At 49.0% G+C, this 19,865-nt stretch overlaps 1 protein-coding gene across 1 annotated transcript; it reads right to left on the bottom strand.

Annotated features, from left to right (window-relative positions):
• Positions 1-4,605: 4,605 nt before the first annotated feature.
• Positions 4,606-19,494, bottom strand: LOC307084780 (ephrin-A1-like). The gene is given in 7 exon segments (XM_079749283.1): positions 4,606-4,896; positions 5,154-5,267; positions 5,432-5,452; positions 5,455-5,485; positions 5,487-5,497; positions 6,075-6,370; positions 19,203-19,494. Coding segments are annotated over 7 exon segments (702 nt in total). The 5' UTR covers positions 19,301-19,494; the 3' UTR covers positions 4,606-4,765.
• Between the last annotated feature and the right edge of the window lie 371 nt (positions 19,495-19,865).

Here is a 19,865-nt window from a genome sequence, read left to right as displayed (position 1 = left end):
TCAAGGCAGCTAAAAAAAAGACCAGATCTGTACAAACAAAACCGTTGGCAGCTTTGGATAATCAAACAGTTTAACACTATATTCTCATTGCTGTTTTATCATTAATAATGCTACCACATAATCATATTTTGTCACAAAATGTTTCTAGCATTGTTTTTATATTTTCATTTAAAATATTTGAAATTAATTACATACCTATTCAATAGCTTCTATAGTTCTTTCAGCATGTGCTTAGAGCGTTTTAGTGTTTGTTGTTGACAGACCTTGCAGGTGCGTGTGATTGACTGTAATGACAGTTGGAGGGTGGGGCTGATACTGAGAGAGTTTCTGATTGGCTAAGTAATATACAATTAAAATAAATAATATTTTAACCAAGCAAGAAAAAAAAAATACAAACTCTACGGGGTTGGCTGGACCTTTGGCCCTTTGTACCCCTAACGACTAGGAAACACAGTGACTTGCAGGAAAACAAGACAGATGACCCTAGAAAAGGAGTGAGACAGGACGGAAGGCAGGTGCCATACCTCAACCCTCGACCAAAGGTGGGATGGGAGGGGAGGGCAACCGCACCGCAATATGAATGGTGCAGAGCCGGCTCCATATTCATATTAGTATTGTCAGTAACCAGGGTGCCTACCTTCTCATCAACCGTATGACCCCTGGTCACTGTGTGTGTGTGTGTGTGTGTTCATGTGTGTGTGTGTGTGTGTGTGTGTGTGTGTGTGTGTGCATGTGTGTGTGTGTGTCTGAGTATGTCTCTGTGTGTATGTGTGTTTTTGTGAGTGTGTGTGTGTCTAACGCCAAACAAAATCCCTGCTGTCGCGGGACTGGAGCCACCATGAGAATGAAGGCACTTGCCAAACACTCAACACACGACAAACGACACACTACACGCTACACACAACACTCCACACACTACAAATGACACACAACACTCCGCACACTACACGCTACACGCTACACACAACACTACACACACTGAACACTCCAAACACCACACACTACACCCAACACACTACACGCAACATTCAACACACAACACCCCATACACTACACACTACAAGCTACAAACAATCCTCCACACAGTACACAGTACACTATACAGTACACACAAAGTTCAACACACAACACACGACACACAACACACTACAAATGACACACAACACTCTACACATACTCCATACAGAACCCATTAAACACTAAAGACTACACACTGCCCACAACACATAACACACAACAACACACTACACACAACACTCAAAATGGGTGTCCATGCAGCTCTGCTCTGAGCATGCCGTGCCTTTCTGCAACCTCTACAGACAGAGTGCACCAGATTAAAAAGTCAGCCGTAGGTCAGCCCTATATTGCTCTCACCCGGCCTCGCAAACAGCTACTTATGGGACGCGGTCCTGCCCCCGTTTTGTTTTTACGGCAGGACGGAGGGCGATTAAAGCCACAAATAACTCTGTGATGATAACCTCTCGCCGAGCCTGTAGCGGATCATATCTGCTCCTCAGAGTGGCTTGACAGAGAGGTAGCTGGCAGGCACAGGCTAGCTAGGTCAGGACTCGGTGCCCCGTGGTTACTGCGATACAGGCAACTGCGTCCAATGACACACTGCGATAGGGCCAGCTGGCCGGGCCCATGAAGCCATCTTCCCCCCCCCCACCCCCTCCCCGCCGCTTTCTGAAATCCACATTGCATCTCTCTTGCCAGGGCCGTTTCACCACACACTTGAGTGAGTTTAATCCTGATCTATTGGTGTGATTATGTATAATCACTGTGTTTCATTGGCCCTTTAGGAAAGGGGTTTGTCTTGGGGTGAATGTGTTGTTGAGTCTCCCTATATTTACAAATGGCCATGTTTACTAGAGGTGTATGGAAGTGGTTCCTCGTTAATATCGCTTTATCTTGGCTGATCGCTGTGTCGCGTTGTGAAACTGAGAGAACGATCCACACCATTACATCCAGGCTGAGTCACTCCAATTATTCATCCAAGAGATATAAAAAAGCACAACCCATTAAATAGTAAACGTGTCTTTTCGTCAATGACGGTAGTTAAACACACAGGCCCCTCTGGAGTCTGGTTCTCAATGCTGCTGTGTGTTTGCCATCGACATCCTCTCGGCAAAGCTTAAGACATTTACAACTGCTCCTAAGCTTTTGCACTCGCTCATCAATGATGCTGGTGTTTACTTCGACAGCGAGAAAGTAAATAAAACAGACCGCCTCTATTCAATATGGACTACAAGCTGTTATTGAGCTGGGTTCTGTTAAGGGGGGGGCTTAAGAGGGTCTGTCTGACTGCTGCAGGGGCCCTAATTTATGGCCCCTCCTTTGAGGAACACAGGGGAACCTTGCAGCAGCAGTGGCCCCCTTTGTTGCCACAGCTGTTTTTACTGTCATGGCTGCAACGCTGGGGCTCCGCTGGGCAGGGCGAGTCCGGAGGAACAGAGAGACACTAACAATGGAGTCCGTGGTGACACTTCAGAGGAGCACAGAAGCATGGGAACCGATTGGAGGAAAGAGAGGGAAAATAAAGAGTTATGGTTTCGAGGCTCATCGCCATAAAAAACAAAAGACCATGATGGGATCACACCTGTGTATTTAATCCCCCTGCCAAGTTTCAAGGCAACTGTTTAATGATGAAAATAGACTTCCCTTTCTTCTTTCGTACTGAGGAAGACAGGCCTCTTTCTCTGCCTGGATCATACAATTGACCCCACCGTCACTTTACTGTGCGAGCCATTATCTCTGTGCGATTGATGCGGTTTGAAGATACTTCCAGCTGAAGCTAAATGTGGATTCAAAAAGCGGTTCATCTCGTGGAGCTGTGGTATGATTTTTCGACAGTTGGCACTTTAGTCAGGAACTGAATAAGATGAACTAGGAAGTCATTTGACGACACCAAGAAATTAATCAGGGAGAAGTCGTTTTGGGTTTTCCAAAAAATATTTAATTTCACATGAAACTTTCACATTGAGCATATCAAACAGGTTCTTTTTTAATAGAATCTTCTCTATATACATATCATACACTTTTTCTTACTTTACACAATGTACAAAATATGGTAAAAAAACAAAACAATGACTTCAATGGTAGTCTTACACTGTTAGTGTGCCTCGTTGTTCCGGCCAGCACGTCTAGCGGAAATGTGCTTGGCCACTCTAGGTTTGATCCCGTGTCTCTTTTGTAATACACTGATTATAGGGGGCAGAGTGTAACCTCTTTGTATCCCAAACTTGCATTATCCAAATGTAAAAAATTCCAACCAAATTTTGGGCAACAACGTTATCTTTGGATTGGCGTGGTTTAACTCAGGGTGTCCTTTGCTTTGTTGTTCGTGTGCAGATGGATTTCATTTGTTAACAAAAAAACATCACCATGGTGACATTGCTTTTCTCGTTTTGTATTGTTTGCTTTCTGTGTATAAATGTTGGTCATTTTCTCTGCGATGGGGGGATACAACAAAAGGGAGAAGGCCAGCCTCTCCTTCACGTAGCATCAGTGTTAGCTTTTGGCAGATTAACAGCTTGTTTTTCTAGGTCTGTAAAGCCCTGGCAATATCTCCCTCGTCTCCATTCTCACACTTTCACCAAAAATACAGTCTCCCTTTCACGCAAGCGACTAACCACAACAAAAAAGGGAAGAATAAGTTGTCCTCATTTCCCCACAGTAAACATTTTCTTTGTTCCAGCATACTGCACGTACAGTAAAGCCTTTCAGCTGCAAAATGGCATAAATAAATTTCACAGAATGTACACTTAAACATCGATAAGTTCCATGTCTCTCTCCCCTCAAGTGTACTATGTCGCCGTGCATTGTGGGTGCGTTGGGTTGTCCGTACTGTGCAGTGTGGTGCTACAGTGTATAAGGACGTGGTCGAGTGTGCTCTGGAGTGGCAGTAATTGAAAAATAAACAAATAAAAGGAACAACGAAAAGACCCCTGCTTTTGTCGGTGCTACATATAAAAAAGGAAATAGCCAGGTGCGACAACAATGCCACGCAAAACCGTTACGTTCACGATACAAAAGTACACAATACTCAAGGGTGGAATAGAGCACAAAATGAAGCGATGGCTGATCTTTGGCCCGACAGTTTTCATTCACCTTTCATCTACATCGTACAAATACTTTTTTCTCCGTCCCACCATCCATGATTGTACTTCATCCAGTTAAGCTTTCTCTTCCAGTGAGTTTGTCGTCGTTTGTCCAAGCAGCGTACTAACGCTGTCTGTTTTGGTTTTCTAGGAAGAGGGCACAAAAAGGTTTTTACGGTGGGTAAAAAACACAGTCATCTTTTGAAAGATGAAATTAGGCCTAAATGCTTCCTCTCACTCTTTGATTCCTTAACACATTGAGTTTTCCCCTTACACTTAAGTGCCCATGAGTCAATCCATACCAAGTGTTAAACCTCTCTCTCTGGAACAATAGGTGCAGAAGAGAGGCCTCTCTCTCTCTCTCTCTCTCTCTCTCTCTCTCTCTCTCTCTCTCTCTCTCTCTCTCTCTCTCTCTCTCTCTCTCTCTCTCTCTCTCTCTCTCTCTCTCTCTCTCTCTCTCTCTCTCTCTCTCTCTCTCTCTCTCTCCTCTCTCTCTCTCTCTCTCTCTCTCTCTCTCTCTCCCCCCCCTCTGTGGCCAGCACTGGGGAACCTCAGTGCTCCAAGGTCTTTCTTCTTTTGAGTCTGCGGTTTCATTCCCACGGACTGTCTTCATTGTAGTCCCCGAAAAAGTCTATCTGGGAATTATAGTTCGTCCACATTCACTCTCAGTGCTGCAGCAGCAGCAGTAACGACACCGGCACCAGCAGCAAGAGGGTGGAGAGGGATGAGGAAGCGGCCCCGGAGATGGTGCGCTTGCTCTTCTGAACGTCTGGCAGGATCACCACGGGGTCGTCCGCTAGAAGGGCGGAGGTGAACAAGAACAAAAACGTTATTCAGGTTGAAGGGCGGCCTGCGATGGTAAATATTTATGGTAATGCAACAACACCCTCCTTCTGCACTTTTACAATGCTTGAATGAGGGAAAAACTCGAACTACTAACAAAACAGCGAACCAAACGAAAACGACGACAGCCTTTGGCATCTTACGGCACACTGAACCGGAATGGTTTAGAAGACGGGATAATGAGAGAGCGCCGAGGCTCGGCCAGCGTACCTGCAGGCAGTCTGTTGGACGGGTTGTGGACACCGCCTCCCACCTCGGCTTTGGCTGCCCCGGCTGCCCCGGCGGTGCCACCGCCCCCCTTCGCCACGCGCGCCTCCTGAGAGCCTGGGACGCCAATGGAACCAACCGTTACTCAACCGCGCGGGGAACAGCCCAGGGCAAGGGTATTAGGAGTTGAGCTGGCTGGGTGTGTGTGATTCCACTCCCAGCCACTAGGTGGGGGGGAAGAAGGGTGTGGGGGGGGGGGGGTAGGCGGAGGTGAAACTTACCGTCGACAGCGATCACATCCCTCTAAGCCGGAGGCACTCCTGCCCATGGTGGTTGCAACGGTTTAGCTGTTGGGGAGGAAGAAGGAAAGAAGCCGGGCGTTAATTACAGGCCGACTAATGCACTTATGCCCTCCTGGAGCCTTAATCCGAGAGAGTGTGTACACCGTGCCACGCATAGACGCTCTGAGGCAGACGGCCACGAGCCAGAGCCTAGGGAGCCATCTGGGGAAGCGGGGCGGGGAGTGTACCGCTGGTGGCGTTTGGTCTAATTACAGCTATTGGTCAGGGACACAGCGCTGCTTGTTCTAGCACTAGCAGTTTAGCAGGAACACAAAGTGGTACGAAGCTAGCCGACCGGGCCGACACCCTGTTAATGGCGACGTAAAGCTTTGAAAAAAACAAAAATAAACAAGGAAAAAACAAAAAGGGCTGGTCTTTATTTGTCTGCCAAGGAGCATGCAGTCATTGGTTAGCGAGACACGCAGAAGGGAACCAGAATCTCTGAGAACCATGAATGCAGTGCGACTCGCACGACTAGCACTACAGCTCCCACCAGCTCCTCTCGGGGGGAAAAGCAATCTCGCCTCTGGGACGGAGCGACGACCAGACAAAACAACAAACATAGCAACGAGACACGACTCACAGATATAATAGTAGCTCTCGCCCTGGCGGAACTCCTTGCCAAGGGTGAAGGGCGTGAACCGCTGGAACTTCTCCGAGAACTTTTCTGGGACGTGGGGCGCAAACGGGTGGCTGCACTCCCAGCGCATCTGGTCGTAGGACTGGGGCTTGCAGGCGTCGTAGTCCTCCTTCTCCACCATGTAGAGGACGTATCGCTCAGCGTCCTGCGACGCCACCTCGCCCAGCGGGTAGTGGGGACACACGATGTCCAGGTAGTCATTGAGTTTCACCTTCACCGCGTAGTCGTCCCACACGAACCTGATGGGAGGAGAGAGAGAGAGAGAGAGAGAGAGAGAGAGAGAGAGAGAGAGAGAGAGAGAGAGAGAGAGAGAGAGAGAGAGAGAGAGAGAGAGAGAGAGAGAGAGAGAGAGAGAGAGAGAGAGAGAGAGAGAGAGTTAGCCAAAATGTTGCTTTTTTCGGATTAATTACCGGGATTCAGGCAAAATTGGGTGATTGCGTATCGACCAGGCGGCATATACCAGCGGCCATCTGGGGAAATCAAGAGTTGGAGACACATAGGAGACGGACAGGGGCGAATCGACGGAGGGAAGGAGGAAGAGAGGAAGGGGTTGGGGGTGGGGTGGAGGGAGGGGCCGTCTGCGTGTCGTGAATAGGATTTGGAGAATAAACAGAAACAAGGTGAGGTGAAGAACGAGGTACATGAGGGGTGGGGGACGTGCTCGTCTGAACACGGACAAGCGGGGGTCTATTGAGTGAGTCAGCTGGGCTGAGAGTTGACTCTGGGAGCTTATTGATCGCCTTGTCCCGGACCCATAGAGGCCGGCCGCTGTTTGCGGAGAACCGTCGACACTCCGTTACGTCTGCCAAGACAGCAGATGAGTATCGACATCTGCCGGGCCCCAGAATCACCCTTGTGGATGCGCGCGCACGCACGCACACACACACACGCACACACACGCACACGCACACAACACACACACACACACACACACACACACACACACACACACACACACAAAGTGTCACAGAAATGCATAATGACGAACACTCCCAGAAATACACACGCATTCAGCTTACTTAAATTTGGGCCGGGATGTAAATAGCGAGGGCCAGTTGGGCCAGTTGCATATGTTTTTAACCCTTTCATTAAGAGCAGAGGGAGAGATGGACACACACACACACACACACACACACACACACACACGTTTGGTGACTGCCTGTAGGCCTTTCCCACCACACGCCCTCTCATTACAAATAGACGGAGGAGGGACAGAGGGCGAGAGAAGCGAGGAAGAGAGAGGGAGGACGGAGACAGTCTGGCTGTCTGCCCAGGCGTCCATCACTCTGTCCACCCCTCCTACCCAGCTCCTCCCTATTTTATGGATGCCATTCCGAACGCTGCACAGTATCTTGTCTGTTTTGCCTCCATTTTGCCGCCCGCCATCTTGAAGCCTGCTCAAAATGCTTGGTCAAGATAACCAAAATCAAAAAGTCCTATTGAGAGATGTTCAAACCAGGCACAAAGAGGCTTTCGATAAAGAGTGTTGGTGATCTTTAACTGGTGTAATGTAGTCAATCACGTCACTTAACTTTATATCACAGGTATTTGTTTAAATCTATCCAAGCGTCAAAGTTTTTTGAGTGTGATGACGAGTACATTCTCAGCCTTTCAGCCCAGCGGTATTCTCACACAGATAAGTGTTCATCCCCGGGGGATTATTACCAAAAGGTAGCCATGTTTCACCTCCCCCCTGGGCCCCCGCCTCCCGCTCAGGACAGAGAAAGTCCTTGGGGGTGAAGGGGAATGTGTGTGTGTGTGTGTGTTCATGGCCGTTTCTCTCTTCTCAGCGGTGGTACTCCATCACCAGCCTAGAGGGCTAGCAACACACACTTCCAAGTCATTCGATCTACTCCGTCACCGGCCAAGAGTGGGGGGGGGGGGGGTCTCTCACACACACACACACACACACACACACACACACACACACACACACACACACACACACACACACACACACACACACTTTGCCATCATCTCGTGCTGTTCCACACCAGGGGGTTCCTGCAGTGTGGGTCCAGCTCACTAAACTTCTATATTTACACAACACTTGCATAGAATGTGTGGAGAATATAGGATTCTGTTGCTTTTGCAATGAATCCGAGCCGTGGTTACAGCTTCTCCCAGCGAGCCAGTGACTGGAGGCTGAGTGCAGGCGGCCAGCAGAATAATGAGAGCGCTTTACCACGGCCAAATCTGCTACTGCTGTCACCAGCCCTGAAGCTGCTACTGAAACATCAGCCAATAAAAGCTTCACATTAAATCCACTCTCGCTTCCGAGGTTGGAGGCCACGTTAGAACTACCCCCACCCCCCGCCCGCCGTTGAAGTACCCAGATCATTTATTTTATGATAACTCATAAAGAAACATGAGTCATCTAAATGCAAACCGGTGACATTGGGGAAGATTTCCTGTCCAAAAAGAGCGCTTGTTTCCCGGTGACAAGGTCCATATGTGTGACTTAGGATCAAAGTGCCCCCTACTCCTCCACCACCACCACCTCCTCCTCCTCCTCCTCCTCCTCCTCTCATTAGCTGGTGTTGTTGTTTGTTGCCAGGGGACCCCTGGTACAAAGACAGACGGCATGGCTCCATAGTTTTGGGGCCCCGACTTTTGCTCCTTTTCAAACCCCCTCCCCCATTCACTGTGACCAACCATCCACACACACACACACACACACACACACACACACACACACACACACACACACACACACACACACACACACACACACACACACACACACACACACACACACACACACACACACACCTCTCTGTTCCCCCTCCTTGCGCTCCAATGCACTCCCCCAATACTGATGACCAGATTAGCTGGCAGCAGCAGCCAGCGTTTACAAGGGCAGCGGCGGCCAGCCAGGGCCAACAAGAGCCGCTCTGTTCTCCAGCTCTTTTGTGGCTCTGCCCATCAAACTTCCAGCGCTAGCAGTTGATGATAAAAACCGACTCCAACATGCAGTGGGCTTATGGGACATCTAATGAATGTTCAGCAAAGATCCAGGCGGCTCCGTGCTTATCAGTAGCCTGGTGTTCCCGCTTCATTCACCGGACGGCAGATCACGGCAGAGACCAACCCCCCGAAAACCACCACCATGACCATTCCATATCGATGGAACAATATCGGACAAAACGCTCTTTATTGACCCGCGCCCCGACCAAGTCATCATCAGCTTGACAAACAGCGGAAAGTGCACACAAACAAAACGTTCTCTTTAGCTAACACCTCCCCTCACCCCGCCCCGAGATTATAAACTCCTAAACTGCTCATGGTATGGTCCCAATGTGTTCATCAAAAGAGAGCTTTGGAGGGCTGCAATTAAAACACAAAAAGGGGCATTAAAGTCACCCTGGGGGGGGGGGCTAATTATTCTGCTCAGACCCGGGGCCCAGCCCCTTCTGGGGCTAAGCGATGGGGACATGGGGTGGGAGGGAGTGGGGGGGGGTCAGAGGGCGGGAGCTGGGAATGGCTTTTGAAGTTTCTTCCCCCCCCCCCGCGTGGAAGTGTTGTTCACTCGACAGTTGCCTTATAAAAAAAAAATAAAAAGCCCTCCGTTTTCACACAGTGGCTCTATTCACAATTCACCATCCGAGTGGTTGTATGCTCATTGCCGGAGAGGGGGGAATGTGTGTGGGGGGGGGGGGTGGGAATATTGGCTAGCCTCACATTATTAAAGCTAAATACCTTTTCATTATCTTGATGACTCTTTTGTATAGCCTTCTCCAACCGCGTGGCGTCGAGCCGCATCATCAATTTAATTATCTGATTAGAAGCAGACGTACACACTTTACAAAGGCGAGACGGCCTGGGCGTGAAAAGGTTCAGCTGACAAAGTTTGGCGTTCGCACCTCTCATTAACTCTGGAACGGCCTCTCTGGTTATCTTTGCTAGGCGTCAACCCAGGCGCCCACCTTTTAGTTTTTATCTTGCTCTCTGAAAGGGAACTTATTCCCAGTATATTCCAGATCGTTCCAGGGGTGTTTGTGCCCCGGTGTTTGTGTAAGGAGGGAATCTGGGGCTGGAGCTTCAGATTCCTTTCATGGTGAAATAACTCTACTGAACTTTTTTGATTATAACCATGAATCATTTTGTCTGTGAAACAATTTTTCCATAACAGAGTTATGCAGAGTTATGCTGCGAGTTGAACATACCGTATCACTTGCTTTTTGTAAATGATCTGAAACTGAGAAAACAAACTAAACACTACAAACAGCAGCTACAGGCAGCCAATGAAACACAATTTGAATTAATTCATTGGTTTCCCTGAATTATTTTGGTAACCAGCGATTCAACAAACAGCTAACTCATCTGATGGTCTCCCGATGGAGACTCTTTTGATGTTGAGCAGAAATAACTAATGGGGCGGGGCTCTGCATTCTCTGCTTTAGGGCTGATTTGTTAAACTACGGCAGATATCAAGCACAGACCGTGTGTGTGTGTGTGTGTGTGTGTGTGTCTCCTTAACTTCACAAAGAACATATGCACATAGTTATGCATTAGCATATGTGCGTGTGGTTATGTGGTGCGATGAATCTGGGCAGTGTTTCTTGGCCGATGAGGAAGATAATGAATTGTGATAATGAATGAGAGGGGTAGCGGACCTGTGGAGGAATGTCAACTTGTGTGTGTGTGTGTGTGTGTGTGTGTGTGTGTGTGTGTGTGTGTGTGTGTGTGTGTGTGTGTGTGTGTGTGTGTGTGTGTGTGTGTGTGTGTGTGTGTGTGTGTATTCTGAGACGCTCTTCTTCTGCTCCTCCTTCCTGATTTATTGAAGACCTTCTGAGGCCAGCAGCCTAATCTCTCTTCTTTAATCTCTGTAGCCAACGTTTTGCTTTCGTCTCTTACCTCCCCCCAGCACACACGCGCACACACACACACGCACACACACACACACACACACACCCCCCCCCCCTCTCTCATTTCTCACCAGTGGATGGGGAATGCTGTGAACCTTTAGGGCGAGCAAAAGACGGCCACCGCCCTGGATCAAAAATACAACAACAGGCTTGGACGGTTGCCGAGTCAGCAATGGATGCGCTGTGTCCGTATCACATGACAGACACTGGCTGTGCTCTCAGGTGCTTTTGAGATCGAACACAAATCAATCCGTGTGGCAGGAGAATCGACCGGGAAAAATCTATAGCGATCCCAGCTTGAGCAAATTATACAAGACAGAATACACAAACTGTACTGATCCTGTAGACCGGCCGGAGACACCATACTCATCTCTATGCTCTCCAGGAAATAAAAAAGACAAACTGTAACGCCAACCCCAGATGTGTTAATATATTCCCATCTTAATGTGTATTAATATGATTATAATGTGGCCTGTGAGGAGCAGGGTGGAGGCCTCGGCCTTTGGGCATGGCTGAGTGAACTGGAATGCCGGGGGCCAGCTAATCGGCCGGTCCGAGTCTGGATTACTGTGTGGAGCAGAGGCTCAGCCCTGGTCCATTCATCAGCACCAGACCCTGGCTAATACAGGAGCTTAGAGTCCAGGCCGAGGCCCAGGGACAAGGGCTGACGAGCTGGGAGAGAGAGAGAGAGAGAGAGAGAGAGAGAGAGAGAGAGAGAGAGAGAGAGAGAGAGAGAGAGAGAGAGAGAGAGAGAGAGAGAGAGAGAGAGAGAGAGAGAGAGAGAGAGAGAGAGAGAGAGAGAGAGAGAGAGAGAGAGAGAGAGAGAGAGAGAGAGAGAGACCTCTCTTCTGCACCTATTGTTCCAGAGGTGGAGGTGGGGTGTTTACTCTCTCTTTACTAGGCCCTGGACCTTAGGAGCCCAACGAGAGCCCTGTGTTGACTGTATGAAGGGTGCCTGGACTTCTATCCGCGTGTGTGTTCCTGTGTGTGATAGGATACAGGAGCGGGGGGGGGGGCGGGTTGGGTAAAGTGAAAGGCATAAACCGAGCGTTGAAAGACCTTGGAGATGGCGGAGGCATCGCAGCCTTATCGGTGAAAACGAGAAGCAGAGTTGAGAAAACAACCACCGTGTCTAAAACGGGAAGTCCGGGCCGCGGTTTACCCCTAGCGGCGTAATGAGTTGGGTTAACCTGTTCTGGTTAGTGTCCTGTCTGCTGCATCCTCCACTACGCCCTCCCCCTCGGCCCGGTCCTAAATACATCGGCGCTAGGCCCACGCCTCCCTTTCTCCGCTCATCCTTCATCACTCAATAAGCCTGCTCGACTACCACCCCCTCAACCACCCCGTAGCCCTGCTCCTCCAATCAAAAGCCGTCCTGCCGGTATGCCAAATATGTGGGTTTCCTAACCCACTGTTTGAGAAGAGAAAAAAAAGGAAAAGGAAAGGCCAGAACAATAGCGGCTTGGCTAGGTTGGGGGGGGGGGGGGGTGTTGCCATAGAAACAAATATGGTCTCAACTCTTTCAGCCCTCTCCCTGGAAACATTATATTCAAGCGGTTCATCGGGGGCTCCTATGCGAATTATGCCATCCATCTCTTCTCGTCTCTCCATCTCTTCTCGTCTCCGCAGGCCTGTCACTCCCCGGCATTGTGCGGCGGCGCTTGGTGATCGGTCACCCTGGAGGACGTCCCCGGACCGGCCCCGGAGACGCGGCGCATGGATTGCGACGCAGGCATCCACCCGGCATTAAATATAATTGGATAATTGCATTAAAGTCACGGATGGCAGTCCGGTGAATACATGCGTTCTCCCCCCTCCTCCACCACCACCACCACCACCACCACCACCACCCCCCACCCCCCCGGACCCCAAGGAGACATTCGCAGCCCATCACGCCTAAAGAAACCGAAAGGTCATAACAGACATCACATTTCTCACGGGGCAAATGACCGCGCAGGGGAAATCGATTTGGGCTAGATTGATTTTTCACAAGATAAACTTTCATTTGCTTTCACAGCGCAGCTGCGCTCGCTCACCCCGATCAGGCCTGGGTGAGCGACCCGCCGCTCCCTCCGGGGAACGTGCCGGAGCCCACCTTATCACATATAGATTAGAGTTCTTGCTTACAGATACACAATTGCCACGATGGCTTTATTTCATTAGCCCTGGGGGGCTAGCGTAGGCATCGGAGGAATAAAACGAATGGGTGTCCCCCGAGAGATGCACGTCCTTGCAGTGAAAGGAAACTTTACCAACTCATTCGAACCAGTCGTTCAACTAACAGGAACAAACAGGAGAAGCCGGGAAAACACAGCCTGCACAATGAGGTTTATTTGCACAGCACGACAAACACCTTGTCTCATTTTCAGAGACAATATTTGACCCCGACGGGCCAATTGTCTCTTATTTTCAAAAACACACACACACAATTAGAATGCATCTGTCTGGATAAGACATTCTCACAGAGACTTGACAAACAAGTGTAGAGAGAGGGAGGAAGACATACACACACACACACACACACACACACACACACACACACACAGAGACCTTCTGGACTACCCTTTGTGATTTGTTCTTTTTGGTGTGCGTTTGAACAGTTTGGTTGAAGACATGGCAGACACCGTTGGACAGCGCGCCCGTGGGAGGAGGAGTGGCCGGCCCGCAAAGGAGGAGGAAGTCTGGTGTGCGTGGATAAGAAAGACACACACACACACACACACACACACACACACACACACACACACACACACAGCTGATAAGGCTGAAAGCCATCCCAAAAATCTGTGAGTAAGAGGAGGAGGGAGCCAGAGAGATAGGATGAGAGAAAGACAGTGAGATATTTTAAGATAGAGAAGTCAAGGTGTTAAGAGAGGTAGGAGGGGGGAGGGGTGTTACCATCAATCACAGTGCTACTAATCACGATCCATCATTATTAAAGGGTTTTAGCGTTGGCGGCGGAGAGGTGAATGCTATAAATCCCTATGTCCCCATGCGCCAGCAGCACCGTCCTGGGGAATTCAATCAACCGCCGAGGTGCAACCACGCAGCCCGGACTTCACGGATTGCGTGCTCCGATGTGTGAGAACTATATTGTTTATTGTGCAGACAGGATACGGCAAAGTTTTTCCCGGGAAAAGGCTGTAACCAGGAAGTTCAGAGAGTCGGCTGCTTTCAGGATATGAGAAGGAAACGGTAGAAGCAGTGCGTGTGCACGCACGCACTAGGGAGAGGCAGAAAACCCTTGCCCTGATTTACTATCTCACACGGTCAATAAGGCGAGACCTTCCAGTGGCAACAACAAGGCCTTTAAAACGGTCACCAGTACAATAATCACACACACTAAAACCATCTACTCCCGAACCGCCACAGAGCTGTTTCTTGTTCCCAACACCAATATGGCTGCCGTGATCAGAAACAGCTTCACGCAGACCCCTTACGGGGGGGGTTGAACGTCCGAACAACAAGAGCGATCTCTGTAGCAACATAAGCAGCGATTAACGTTGGTCTGCTCCTCAATCTCTGCTGTGTCAGGGTTGTGCTCCGTCTCCCTCTCCCCTTCAGATTCAGTTCCCCAGACAGATTAGCAGGCCAGATTAAAAGGGTCCGGACTGGGGAGAGAGTGAGTGAACACAAAGATAAAGAAGAGGAGGCAGAAAGACCAAGAGACACAAACTCCGGAAATTGCACAAGAGGAAGCCGATGTGGTGGAGAGGAGCACAAGGAAAGAGAGAGCGAAGGGATTGGATTAGGGAGAGAGGCAAGTTATTTGTTTGTTGTTTTACGTGGAAAACTTTAAGCTTTCATTTCAGCCAGCCTGAAACAAACAGGAACACTTATCTATTGGCTCAGCCTCTAATCACAAGCCCAGATGCGAATGGCCAGTGTTTATCTCCCTTGCCCCACACACACACACACACACACACACACACACACACACACACACACACACACACACGTCATTCCTGTCCTTTCACGGCTCTAGAGTGCCCATACAGGCTCTCCCGCCTCCGTCACTCCAGCGGGACATTCAGGAGGGCAGTCCAAGAGCCTCTCTGCCAACCGCCGCGCTCCGGCCTGGCCTATTCTCTCGTGGTAAACAGAGCCGAACATGGCGGCGGCGGGGCCTGGAGTGGCTCTAGAGCACGCCAGAGAGCCGGGGGCAGAGAAGGAGTTTGAAAAGACGGCGAGAGGGAGGAAAAAAATAAAAATAAAGGAGCGGGGGAAGGGAGTGTGAAAATGAGAGGAGGAAATAAAGGGCAAAGTGCTGGCTGACACAATGTTATGGGTGCCAAGAACGATAATGAAGGGAAAGTAAGTCCGCACCTCTTAGCATGTTTCTCCTTCTCTTTCATTCCTTCTCCCTCTCCCTCCCTCCCTCCCTCTTGCTCCCACACCATTCCTGGGAAACGCCACTGGTTGAAGGTGAGGATATAAAAGACGTGAGAAGAGGGGCCGCTTGTAAAGTTGAGATGAAAGCAGATGATTGGGCGACAAGGAGGGAGGGTGGGAGGGTGGGGGGGGGGGGGGCAGGAGGGGGGGAAGAATAAGAACCGTATCCCAAAGGCAGAGCCTGGGACAGTGGGTGAATGCGGGCGGGCCCGATTGACGGAACGGGCTTTCAGGGACCACCGGAGTGACAGAATGACTGACAGACTGATAGAGGTTGGGCCACTTCATCACATAATGAACTCTGACCCCGCCTCCCCCCACCCCCCATTGGTCACACCCACCACCATTGGCTTTCTGTGCCACACCATGAACAGTATTCTCCAATTTGTATAGGAAGCGGCACAAAGACGGCCAAGTGGAGTAGATAAATGCCAGTCCTGGGAGTCCCCTGGGAATGCAGTGGGGAGATACCGCTTCCACATTCCCAAAAGGAAACAAAAAATCGAATATAACAACCGTTGTGTAAAATACTCCAAAGGCCTGGGGTTTTAATCAGACTGGGCCTCTGCGTGTGTTTGGGGGTGAGGGGGGTATGGATGACAAACAAAATAAATAAAAGAACCTGAATGAAATGTGATGCTTTCATCTACAGGTGAAACAACAACAAAAACGAAGAGAGAGATAATACATAATTGCGGCTGTTTTGACATGTGGCTTTCTGAGAGAGTTAGTCACAAAAGAGTTAACAGATGCACGACCGCAAGGTCTGCCTGAAGAGAGGGAAGCTGGCCAACAGCGAAAGGAGGAGCGCCAGTGGAGCAAAGGACAGACAGGTACAGCGCGCGCACACACACACACACACACACACACACACACGCGCGCGCACACACACACACACACACACACACAGCTAGCCGAGAGAGACAGAGGAACAGAACTGACAGAGACAGAGGGAGTTGTACAGAGCCGAGAAAGACGGAGACAGAGAGAGAGAAAAAGACAGGGAGAGATGGGGTGGATTATTGCAACACATAAGGAGTGTGGAGGCAGCCTCAAACACTCCAGGGACTGCATCCACATCAATCAACATTACAATCAGAGCGTATGTGTGCGTTTCAGATTTTTGGAGGACTGTGGGTGTATGCGGGCACACGTGTGCGACACCTCATCGTTAATCAGTCAGTGTGTGTGTGTGTGTGCCTCACAAACGCACACACATTAACCTAAGCCTTGGTCCTCTTACACACACACACACACACACACACACACACGCGCGTGGGCTGCCTGCTGTCTACACAGACACTCCCTTCTCAGCGACGCGTACACACAGACACAGGCATGCAGGAACACGAGCTCGCTGGGCATTCTGTGGAGGCAAGTTCAATAGAAAAAAACAAGCGGTACGAGATAGTACTGATAGTACGCTGAAACATAATCACTCCCATACACTCCTTTCTATACTACTTTTTGTTTTTCATTTCCAAGACTTACACAAACTGGTGTTTTGAAGAAGGTTTTGCAAACCATGTGTGTGCGTACACAACACACGTGCACTTGCGTATGTTAGAACAGAGTGGTAGACAGCTATTACCTTCGGAGCCAGCGGGCCCCTTAAGGCGTGAACACGCAAACAGATGCACCTAGGAGTAGTAGGGAAAAGGGTAAGAGTGTGTGTGTGTGTGTGTGTGTGTGTGTGTGTGTGTGTGTGTGTGTGTGTGTGTGTGTGTGTGTGTGTGTGTGTGTGTGTGTGTGTGTGTGTGTGTGTGTGTGTGTGTGTCATAAGCCCTCCTTGAACGATCAATCTAAAAACCAATGAAATTAACAAGGGCTTTCTATTCAATTTCCATTGATTAATTGCCATGGTCCGCATGAACTCGGTACACAAAAGCCAATCTAAGAGAACAAATTTGATCCAAACGGCAACACACTCGCACACAAAAAAAACCCCAGACCATATCTAGAAAGGATGACCGTGAACTATCACAATTCAGAAAACATTGTCCACCCCCACCACATTGCATTCATTCCTGCTAAAGCTGGATTACGGCTCAAAGAAGAGATTTCAGCCTGATTTCTAGGGAAAAAATGGCGGGGAGGGCAGGAGGGGGCAGGATAACAGGGATATTTACAAGAACGTGCGTCGTGACGTCAAAAAGGAGAATCGAAACACACCTACATCTGGCCGAGGGGCTTGGTTCTGAGAAGAGATGACTGGGTAAGATGTGGAGATGATGACACACACACACACACACACACACACACACACACACACACACACACAGGGGCTTTAGAGGAAACCATGAGTATGGGGCTAATGGAGACGGTGTCAGACTGTGGGGGAGGGGGGGAGGTGCTGTGCTGTGATTTGAGTGCGAGTCGGTGTTTGTTCTTGGTACAGTGATGTGTCGGCGGGTTTTGCATGTTTCAGAATGCGTTACGTTGCGTTTTTGTGCGAGGGTTTTCACACACATGCATTTGTTTGCCTATGGACTTAAACCCAAACACGTGTGTGTGTGTGTGTGTGTGTGTGTGTGTGTGTGTGTGTGTGTGTGTGTGTGTGTGTGTGTGTGTGTGTGTGTGTGTGTGTGTGTGTGTGTGTGTGTGTGTGTGGGACGTACGTGCGCGGGGATAAAAAAACATCTCTTCTCGCTGACAGAATGGCCAGACATTCCCCCCTCCCCCCCACCCTCATGACTCTAATTGACCCTCGCTCATTATGGACACCCATCACCCCCACCCCTCCACAACTATTTTAGCTCCAGTTTCTCCACCCGGAGCGATCCATCTCCCCCCCAGTGCGACCTGCTGGCCGGGCCTCAGGTTTCCCCATCCGTCTCAGTCCTACAACATTATTACTTGTCTCTCCCCATTGGAAATATGAGCAGCCTTAGGTCTCCCTGACAGATATGTCATCTCCAGAGGATTGCTCTTGATTTAAGAGATAAAGTCAACTCCCCCACCACACACAAAGGGTAGGGACCTCTGTCAGAAGGTGTGTGTGTGTGTGTGTGTGTGTGTGTGTGTGTGTGTACTGCAATAGGTATTTCAACACAGATATATGATGTGTCACACAACACTTTACAATGGTCAGTAGAATTCCACGTTGACTGTGTGGAACACAGGACTGCATTCAATACCATGCATTGGTCCAAGTTCCACACGGACAATTTTAGTATTTTTGGGGGGCAATTATCATCTGGTGGGAACAATGGTGCGTACTAAAGAACACGTCAGCGGCTCATTTTAAATGCAACACAGATTCCATCTGACAAATCTCGGAAATACATTTGATAGCCAGCCCTACACTATAAAAGGTAACCTATTGATAATTTGATTAATACAAAATATCAAGCCAGGAATGAAACGAGATGGTGATCACAAAAAATACACTAGATACAACGGGATGAAACCAATTCCGGCCCACAAGTTGGTTTACATATTGCGAAATCGATTAAATACGATGAAGTTACGCAATACATTAGAGGTAAGCCACTTAAAAGCAGGCCCATAAAGTTAAAGAGTCCGCCAGGGAGCTAGGGAGGGAGGAGGTGCGGGAAGTCCACACTATGCAGCAGCATTATCATGACAACACTCAGTAACAGCATTCGTCGTTGAATATTCATGAATTCAGACCCTTGCAATTCAAATGAATATAGATAGAGTTCGCTTGTAAAGACAATAGCCTAACACTCATGTCCTAAGCGCTTTTTAAAGTCCTCACAATTTTAGTTTAGGATTACATTAACAGGTGCTTGCGTGCAACGACAACTGAATTAAGTACTCATGCAAACACATTTTAAGATTTACTTACTTGGGGTTCGTACTATTCCAGTAGACGCTGTGCCGCTCCGATGAGACCAGCCAGGCGCAGACACTCGCAGCCAGGCAAAGAATCCAAACCAGGTCCATCGTGGAGAGGAATGGATGCGTGCAAAATCAAATCAAATATATTGCGCAGCGAAACCGATTTCTTAAGTGGATTCCGTCCTTGCACAAAAATATTTGTTATTGTAAAAAAGATAGGCTATGCTCAAAACAAGTCGGTTTAGTAAACAACTTGCAAAGACTAAGTTAAGTCAACTGCGTTGCAGACAGCTCGAGAAATCCGTAGTGAATGAAAGCTGTGACCTGCGTGGTGGCCGGTTTTGTAAAAACGCCTACAATCATCTGTCACGCCCCCTCGAGCACAGCAAGCCAATCAGATGGCTGTCCGCTTTCTGAAGTCAACACTCCCTTGAGGAAGCGTATTGATTATATTTACACGTCTAAATAGGCCTAGCACGGAATGTTTGTAATACTAATCCCAAACAAGACCGCAGCTGCATAATGGTGAAAATAGTACAAAACTTAAACAGAATTTGCATCCATTTCAGTTCATTTACTCACGTACAGTACAGTGTTGTTTCTATGTTTCTGTTTTGGATATACATAGAAATAACACACCTTATTGTTTGTAAAGCTGATAATACGTGAG

This window comes from Pollachius pollachius (genome assembly GCF_949987615.1).
Source record: "Pollachius pollachius genome assembly, chromosome: 13".
Taxonomy (NCBI): Eukaryota; Metazoa; Chordata; class Actinopteri; order Gadiformes; family Gadidae; genus Pollachius; species Pollachius pollachius.
Note: the sequence above shows the minus strand (reverse complement) of the source record. Positions and strands in the feature narration are given on the sequence as shown.